The 9,148-nt window shown below is 48.9% G+C and overlaps 3 protein-coding genes across 3 annotated transcripts; all 3 read left to right on the top strand.

The window, feature by feature from the left end:
• On the top strand, positions 1-2,726 carry LOC144708321 (putative chromo domain-containing protein LHP1). Its single transcript, XM_078581564.1, has 5 exons — positions 1-638; positions 820-906; positions 982-1,695; positions 2,337-2,397; positions 2,506-2,726. The coding sequence occupies exons 1-5, from the start codon at positions 1-3 to the stop codon at positions 2,551-2,553; spliced, it is 1,548 nt and encodes a 515-aa protein (XP_078437690.1). The 3' UTR covers positions 2,554-2,726.
• LOC144708428 (protein METHYLENE BLUE SENSITIVITY 1-like) lies at positions 2,689-3,365 on the top strand. The gene has a single exon (XM_078581742.1). It carries the CDS (start codon positions 2,867-2,869, stop codon positions 3,179-3,181), a length of 315 nt encoding a protein of 104 aa, XP_078437868.1. The 5' UTR covers positions 2,689-2,866; the 3' UTR covers positions 3,182-3,365.
• Positions 3,366-3,779: 414 nt separating this feature from the next.
• Positions 3,780-8,367, top strand: ACDO1 (Protein kinase superfamily protein). The gene is made up of 13 exons (XM_078581741.1): positions 3,780-4,402; positions 4,537-4,626; positions 4,774-4,920; positions 5,039-5,203; positions 5,537-5,677; positions 5,861-6,040; positions 6,521-6,716; positions 6,816-6,943; positions 7,111-7,182; positions 7,398-7,510; positions 7,598-7,745; positions 7,879-7,948; positions 8,041-8,367. Exons 1-13 carry the CDS (start codon positions 3,881-3,883, stop codon positions 8,118-8,120), a joined length of 2,052 nt encoding a protein of 683 aa, XP_078437867.1. The 5' UTR covers positions 3,780-3,880; the 3' UTR covers positions 8,121-8,367.
• Positions 8,368-9,148: the final 781 nt, after the last annotated feature.

The following is a 9,148-nucleotide window of genomic DNA, read 5'->3' on the forward strand; positions in this document are numbered from 1 at the left end:
ATGGCGTTAATGATGGGAGGTTTTCTCTTAGACACGGCACTCAAAACTTGGTACGTTTGGGTGGTTCGGGGGCGATTTAAGTGCCCCGACTCGGTGCAGAAGAGCCATTATGTTGCGGGGTCCATCTGGGTGGGCTCTCCGGTCTCCTCTACCATGTCCGCCGTCTCTCCGAAAACGGCGTCGGGAGGAGCGCGCCGGCGCCCGCGGCCCGTCGGGACGCAGCCAGGATCCCGTCCGAGGCGGTCGAGCAGAGGAGCAGTCACCGGGAGAATGAGATCCGGAGGCGGAGGCCGGAGGAAGGCCGTCGATGGGAATTCCGCCCCCATTTCTTCGTTGCCTGTGGCAGATGCGCAGGCACAAGGCGCAACTGAGGAAGAGGTTGCCCGAGAAGAGGAGGCAGTCGGAGGGGCCGACAATATTGATTTAGCGGGCGGCGAAGGGGAAGATGCGAGGGAAGAGCAGCCCTTGGCCGAGGAGGATGAGGAAGAGGAGGAGGAGGAGGAGGAAGAGGAGGGGGAAGAGGAGGAAAAAGAGGGAGAAGAGGTGGAGCGCCCCAGGCTGGCTGACGGTTTCTACGAGATCGAGGACATTCGGAAGAAGAGGGTGCGCAAGGGCCAGCTTCAGTACCTCATCAAGTGGTCTAACGTCTTCCTCCCTTTTTCTCCCCTCTTTTTTTTTTTTTGTTTCAATCCTTTCTCAAGTTTCGTGCGGGTTCTTCTCTGGGACTTGCCATTTATTTTGCTTGGCGCGCTTGCCGTCGATTCTTCTCCCTCTTTCTCTTCATGTTTCTGCAATCTTCTGTTGTTACTTGTTACCCAGGCGGGGATGGCCGGAGACCGCAAACACCTGGGAACCCTTCAGTAACGTCAAGTCCTGCGCGGACATCATCGAAGCTTTCGAGGAGAGGTATTAATTACTTCCACCCTCGCTTTCAAATTCTCGTTTGCCTTCCCGACCCATTCATGCTTGTTCGATGCTCAGGCAAAAGGCCTCCGGGGCTACGAGGAAGAGGAAGCGCAAGGTCTCGGGATTCTGGTCCATCGGCAAAAGGAAACGGCTGCGCGGCGACAAGCAAGGGATCGAGTCTGTCGGTCCTCGTCGACCGAGGGGGCGGCCCAGGACTGTTTCCGCGAACTCCGCTCCTGTTCTTGGCGATGTCGTCGTTCCTTCTGAAGCTCCAGTGTCCGTAGCACAAGGAGGAGAGGGGTGTTCCGGCGAGGCAGGCGAGAGACTAAATCGGGAAGTGGAATCGAGCGGTGATGTCCTGGAAGAAGAGGTTCCGAAGACGGTTCTCGCCGACCACGATCCAACTTCTACCGACAAGACCGCGCCCAATTCTAAAGAGGACGGCGACAACGGTCCTGTCTCCGTCGATCTACAGCTCGTAGAAGGCAACGAGCCTCCTAGAGTTGATTCGCCCGCTCAGCATCAGTCTCCTGGCCGATTCACCGGAGCACGGAAGAGGAAATCTGGCCCCGTTCGGCGGTTCAAGCAAGGTGCTTCTGACCAGAGTACTTGTTCCAGAGGATTAGCGGGTGAGAAAACGCAGGACGAAGATGGTACTTCGACTAAAGCAGAAGCTGGCGACGGGAATATCAGCGGAGAGCGTTTAGTGAAGATCCTCAAGGCTGTCGCTTGCGTTGCTACCGTATCCAATGATGTACAGCAAGTGTCCGTGACATTCGTCGCACAGAGGTTCAGATTCTCTGCCCCTGAGCTTCTTACGCGCAAAATTTTTTACTTCAAATTGTCTCCGTTTCTTTGTTTAATCTTCTAATAGATGTGTTTATCGTCACCTAACGCCAATGTTTAGTAAGATCAGAAAAAAAATGTTTCTTCAGTGGTACAGGTCTTCTGTCCAAAATGAATCGATCCTCTATCTATCCAAAGTTTAATCGCATGTGACACAATCTTATGCCAGAAGAAATTAAAACCGACAAGATTTTGTTGCCTTCCACCATACTTGATGAATCGTTTTATTCATTCTTCCATTTGCAAGGAGTTTGGCTCTATCACGTTCCTCTGTGTTTGTTGTTGGAGTTTTGATGGCCGGTCCAGTTTCTTGCTATTTCTCGACCAACTGTTGAAAATTACGTTGCCTCTTCTTTCTTTTTCTTCGAAAGGAATCATCTCTCCAACTTCATCTTTGGACCGCAAGTTCTGATGTAGATTCCGAGTCATGCCGACCTGCCTTTTTTTTTTTCCTCACGACTGGGAATCAAAAAGTGCAGATACGCCTCTTCCATTTCCTGGATGATCTTGGATCAGTCATGAGCTTTAATGAGATGCATAAAATTCCCACTGCACCGCTGATTGTGCCGTGTTCCTCCTCGCAGGTCCGATGGAAAGGAGGTCCAAGTCGACAACGAGTTTCTCAAGTCCCGCCACCCCGCTTTGGTACGCCTGCCCTCCTCTCCTCTCCTCTCTGCTGTTCTTCTCGTCTCCTGCGCTTTCGGTCCGCCGATGTGGACTTTGATCTGAGCCGCCCGCGTCTTCTTCTCGCAGCTCATCGACTTCTACGAGCAACACCTCCGCTTCGGCTCCTCCCTATGACGTGAAGGGCCGTCTTCCGTCTTCTTCCTCGGATTTCGGCAGACCCAACTCAGTTACCCAGATTCGACTCGAAATATCTCGACTGTTGATTTGATGGGGCGGTTGTGGACGACGGATATTTATTTGCAGGTCAAGGGTTCCTTAGTATCAGAGCCCACAGAACGGTTGCCCGATTTAGGATTTTTCTCTTCGGCTAGGGTTAGGGTTTTGTTTCCTTTTTTTTTATCCCAGAGCGGCGAAGGGGTTGCGCCGACTGTCGAGTTTCTGAGGGAGGAGCGATCGCTGCGACGCCGACAAGAGAGGGAGGAGGAAGATGACGGGAAAGGCGAAGCCCAAGAAGCACACGGCGAAGGAGATCGCGGCCAAGCTGGACGCGGCGACCACGAACCGCGGCGGCGGGAAGGCGGGCCAGGCCGACCGGCTCGGGCAGGACAAGGGCGGACACGCGAGGCTGGAGTGCCCCCTCTGCAAGGTCACCGCCCCCGACGTGAAATCCATGCAGATCCACCACGAAGCCCGCCATCCCAAGGTCCCCTTCGACGGCTCTAGGCTCAGCGACCTCCACGCCACCACCTCCGCCGAGTCGTCCAAGCCAAAACCCGGCATCCGCGGGAGCTTGAAGAAGTAGTGAGCGAGCTACACACAAATCTTTTGCGCTCCCCCGTGCCGTGGATCTTTCTTCTCTCAAGACGCCATGACGCTTGCTGCTTGTTAATCGCGCATGTTCATACTCTCCATGGCCTTCTTTTTCCCAACATGCCGCTGTCCTCCTCTACAAATCACCAATGATGAATCTCTCCTCCTTTTTCGTATGATCGATCTATGGCGTACACAACCATGTCGCTCTCAGCTTGAATCAAGCAGAGTTCTCTCATTATCTCTCTCTCTCTCTCTCTCTCTCTCGCTCGCTCGCTGGCCCTCTTCCTCTTGGCCCGGCCGGGATGGACCTCCACGAGGGCTCGATCTGTTCATAATTTACTTGGGACGGAAATAATTGGAGAATAAATAATTGGTGGGTCATCTGGATGACGCGGAGGAGTTATCCATCTCCACTCTCCAGGCGAAGAGCGCGCCGCGTCGCGGAGAGCTGGGCCATGAGACGCGCGACGGCGTGAGCCCACTCCCACGCCAGCAGGTGAGACAGAGAGAGAGGCGTTTGTGGGTGGGAATGAAGGGGGCCACGCCGGACCCACTACTTGTCTCTCGCCCTTGTTCCTCTCCTCTCCGTTTATTTGTGCGGTCAGCTTCCACGGCCGTCGCCCCCCTCCCCTTCGCCTTGCCCGGAGGATCACCATCCGTCCCGTTGCCAGTCCTCCGCGTCGCCGCCATGGAAGCCTGCACCTGCCCGTCTACCCTCGCCTCCTCCGCTCCTCTCCCGCAGCTCAAGGAGCCATGCCGTCTGCGGCGCCCGCTCTCTCCGTCCTTCTCCTCCGGCCTTGGCCGCCGCCCTCGGCTCCTGAATCGGCATCGGCGACTTCACGTCGCCGCCGCCGCCACCGCCAGCCCGCCTCTGTCGCGGGATTCGCAGGCCGCCGCTGCCGGCGCCGACCGGGAGGGCGGCACGGCGGCCTTGGAGCAGCTGGACATCGAGCGCGGAGTCTGCGTTCCTTTCCGCAAATACTCGCCCGAGGCGGTGCGCCGCCGCGTGCTGGGGGAACCTCCGAGGCCCGGGGCTTTCTTCTCCCTTGCCTCGCGCGGGGTCGAAATCGTTTGGAACTTGGGCCTCTACTGGTCCTCCCTCGCCTACGATTGTCTCGTCGGCCGCGACGAAGAAGTCGTCCCCTTCCGTGCCAGCCAGCTCCGAGAGCTCCTCTGCGATCTTGGCCCCTCCTTTATAAAAGCCGGCCAGGTACTGCTCTCAACCCTTCCCCCTTCGTCAGAATAGCTCGTCCGAAGCCATCCTTCCCAACTCTCGCCTTGTTCGGGATCTGCCCGACAATTCTACCCCCAGCCATTGTAGTGTTCATCTTTTCGGTGTTCTAGGTATTGGCCAACCGCCCGGACATCGTCCGAGAGGACTACATGAACGAGCTCTGCATTCTCCAGGACGACGTCCCTCCTTTCCCTAATCAGGTTCGTCATGGCTTGCTACCATTCCTCGCATGGGCTAGTCCTTTTGCTTATCCTTTTTCTTCGATATGGCATCTTACGTCAACTCACTCCGCTTCTTTCCTGGATCTTTCCATACCGTACTTCAAAATTTTTGCTCTAATTGTGCAGGTTGCCTTTGCGATCATCGAAGAGGAACTTGGTCAGCCCATTGAAAAAGTTTTTAGTAAGATATCCTCTCAGACGATCGCTGCCGCCAGCTTGGGGCAAGTTTATCGCGCAACCCTGCGGGACACAGGGGAAGATGTAGCTATCAAGGTTAATTTCTCAAACAATCGGTCCTTGTTTCGCGCCCTCGCGTCTCACTCCTTTTCGCCATTTTTGGAAATTGATTGATCCACTAGCAAAGTGATGTGATCTTTGAATTTGACAACAGGTTCAGAGACCAGGGATCGAGCCAATCATCTACAGGGATCTCTTCCTCTTCAGGACCCTGGCTTCTTTCCTGAATGGGATCAGTTTGCAGAAACTGGGCTGCAATGCGGAGTTAATTGTTGATGAATTCGGTGAGAAGCTCCTGGAAGAGCTGGACTACACCCTGGTATGCAAACTCTTGCCATCTCCGTCTGTGCTACATGTTATTTCCTGTTTCACGATTAATTCATGCTACATGTTATTTCTATCTTACAATTTTGATTATTGGGGAGGGGGGAGGGGGTTGAGGACACCCAAGCACTGCCTATCCCATCACTTAGTGATTTGGGTTTTCAAAATACAGTTTGAAAAATCTGATGAATCGATTTTCATACCAATTTAAAGTCGTATCCATGTTTTTCAGAATTTCTTTGTGCACTGTTGTTACCGGGTTACTAATTTTATTTGTTTTGGTCGCAGCATGTCAATCCTTATTTTTATCTGATTCATTTTATTTTAGGAGGCACGAAACATTCAGGATTTCGTAGACAACTTCAAGAATGATCCCTCTGTCAAGATTCCTCAAGTGTATAGGGAGCTCTCTGGCTCGCGTGTCATAGTGATGGAATGGATTGATGGAATACGGTGTACAGACCCTCAGGTGAGATAATCTGTCTGACCTATCTAACTTCTTCCCTGTCTTCTTCAAAAAGAAAAAAGTCTGATCTATCTAACTTTCACTGGAGTTATTCAAAGCTCCTCAAACGAATTGGCATCCTCAACCTAATTCTTTTCAAAAATGGACCGACAGTCGTTTTACACGCCCTATCTTTCTTCTATGCAGGCAATTAAAGAGGCTGGGCTTGACGTTGAGGCATTTTTGACAGTGGGAGTGAGTGCAGCTTTGCGACAGTTGCTGGAATTTGGACTATTTCACGGAGATCCTCACCCTGGCAACATCTTTGCCATGAGGGATGGTCGGATTGCGTATGTAGACTTTGGGAACGTGGCTGTGCTCAGTCAGGTAAAAAAAACATGTGCCTACTGTGTTTTCTCTTTTGAATTACCTCCATCCTTATAATCTGCTTTGTAGCCTTTGTTGGGAATGTTGGTCATCGTTTTTTAGTCTTAAATGTATTTGTTGTCGCAAACATGCTACAAAACCAGAACACGCGACATGAATTCAACAGCACAGATATGTAGGTTTTGGCAAACTTCTAAGACCGATGGCTTGGGTGTAATCTTATCGTGTATTGATTTGGCGAGAGTAGTGAAATCCGGGGCCGAATATTATTCCAAACGCACGATTGCATTAATATTATTCACACCACACGTATGAAAATAATATGATGCCTTTATTCACAATTCTCTGTTAAGTTTCGGTGGAACACATGTCTTCTTTTAGTACAGCCGTACTTTTTACGTTGTTAAGATTTCAGTTTCCTCCTATCTCCTCAGTTTGATATATTGATCTTTAAAATTGCGGGTGTCTTTTAATGTGCAGCAAAATAAACAAATCTTGATCGATGCTGTTGTCCATGCGGTGAACGAGGACTATGTTGAAATGGCGAATGACTTCACCAGGCTGGGCTTTCTTGCACCTGAAACAGACGTATCTCCCATTGTTCCTGCTCTAGAGGCGATCTGGCAAAACTCCGTCGGAAAAGGACTCGCTGACTTTAATTTTCGCAGCGTGACAGGTATCTTCATTTCTTACATTTTCAAAGTATATTGGCTTCCTAATTTTACTGTTGGCTCTTGCCCTTCTAACTAGCCTTGAGGTGTTGTCGATCGTCCAGGAAAGTTCAACCAGCTTGTGTACCAGTATCCTATCCGTATCCCGGAGAGGTTTTCTCTCGTCATTCGCTCATTACTGACACAGGAAGGCATATGCTTCACTCTCCGTCCAGATTTCAAATTTCTTGAGGTGAATTAACTCCTGGTTGCTGCAGTAACTTAGTAGCGACATCTAGAATGCATTTTTTTTATTCATTGTTTGTTACATCATACTCTTCCACTTTCTTAACTCGTTCATATGTACATTTATTAACTCTGACGAGGTTATCCACCGTTTTGTCTTGATATTGGTCTTAGGTGGCCTACCCCTATGTAGCGAAGCGGCTTTTGACAGATCCAAATCCTGCATTGCGAGAGCGTCTTATACAGGTCAGTGAAACCAAACTTTTAGTTTTGTGTTATGCCATTAAATTATAAAATTTGTCTATCATGCGCGCTCATCGAAGTTTTCCAAGGAATATGTTTTTTATGGGCCTTACTGAGTGTATATACTTCTGGATTTATCGTTTGGGGATTCAACCAGGCGGTTGCATTTTCAAGGATTTTTTACTCAATTCGGTTGCATATCCTTTTTTGCCGTCTAGGTCCTTTTCAAGGATGGACTTTTCCAGTGGAAAAGACTTGAAAATCTGATTGTTCTCGCCAAGGAAAACGTTGCAAAGATGAATCTCAACCCCGCTTTGAAGACCAAGGACCTGTAATTCTTTAATTTTAGCCCTGCTTATCATCATACCTTTTTACTAAATTGAACTACGTCCAACATCTCCTCTGCGTATTCATTCAGGGAAAAGTCGAGGAGTTCCCAAGCTGAAAGAAGATTAGATCTCACGGAGACCATCAAAGATGGGGCCAAAATGTTCTTGATCGATTCTGGTATTAGACGTCAGCTCTTGATGGCTTTTACTGAAGACTCGAGGCTGCATGTACAAGAGGTCTGCCAAGTTTTTTGAGAATCTTACTGCAAAAAATGCCTTAAGTGACCCATTTCAAGATTTCCTGAGAACGCGCTCTTAACAGAATTTCCTAAATATTTTTGGTCAATGACGGACCGTTTCCTGTTTGCAGCTGGTTGACATTTACAGGTTGGTGGAGGGCGAATTGGATGTTCCATCTGTTGCAATTGAGCTCTTCAGAGGTTGTAATTTCTCTCCGTTGTGTTCTTTTCCATTATTTTTTGTTTAGCCCCTGAGTGAAAGCACGATTACTAATCCGTGGCCGCTATTGCAGACTTGCCCAACTTGACCCGTGAATTCATGCTCTCCTGGAGCGACTCCGTGCTGTCAGATCGCTCTAGAACATCGACATGACTCTCCTTATATGCCGGGGAATGGTCTTTCCAACGCACAAGATTGGACTCGTATATATTTGATGTATGTAAGCATTTTTGCGACCAGGTCTAGTCCATTCCTGATAGTGCTCTGTCCTATTATTCCCTGCGGCTGAGTTTTGCGGCAACACCCGTTCGCTGATTCAGTGTACATACCAGAAAATTATATGCTATTTTTTCTTCCTATGAGAAGGGTATATGCAATACTAAGGTCTGATTCCGCTTCCTTTCTAAAATTTGTCGATGAGAGTTTGCATGTATACGTCAAAGTGGCTGCTGGGCATCAATATTCATCTGCATCACATTCTGCTACTCAATGCCATCATTTTAGTTGAGGGTTAGTATCAGTTTCAAAAAGTGCCGCAACTCTGAACCGAGGAATACGCGACCACGATACTTTAGACGTTAAAATGTGGTGCTGGTGAACCCTGATATTGTAGCAATGAATTAAAAGAGACGGAGAAAAAAATCCCCAGTTCATACGTTCTTTGTAAAGCCGCAATAAGTGCACCCTAATCTAAGTTGGGCAAATGGAGGCGCTGAAAGACATCTCTTAACCGGGCTACAGTTCAGAGACAATGAGATAAGACCGGAAAGTTTTGACAACCACCACCCACAGATAAGCCCCCTCCAAAAAAGTGAACACCGTCCTTACGTGGCACAAGCGCAAAGAAGTCATTGTACTTCGCTAACGAACAAGTACTTCACAGTTTTGACAATGGGACCAATGATGTGCGGATAAGGATACGCTATTGTTTTTCCTTGAGAAAATGACAAATGAAATCCAAACCGCCCAATAGTCATTTGTAGAATACCTATATTATTTTAAATTATCTTTAGGACATCCATTTAATCATTGATCCAAATTTATGTAGACCTTCATGATTCATGTACAACTGTTTTATTTTTTTACATATATACTTTCAATATAAAAGTAACAACGAAGGTAACTTTTAATAATGCTTGAATCAAATTAAGGGATTACCAAGATCTTCATTGAATTGTTGG

Source organism: Wolffia australiana, chromosome 10 (assembly GCF_029677425.1).
Source record: "Wolffia australiana isolate 7733 chromosome 10, ASM2967742v1".
Lineage (NCBI taxonomy): Eukaryota > Viridiplantae > Streptophyta > Magnoliopsida > Alismatales > Araceae > Wolffia > Wolffia australiana.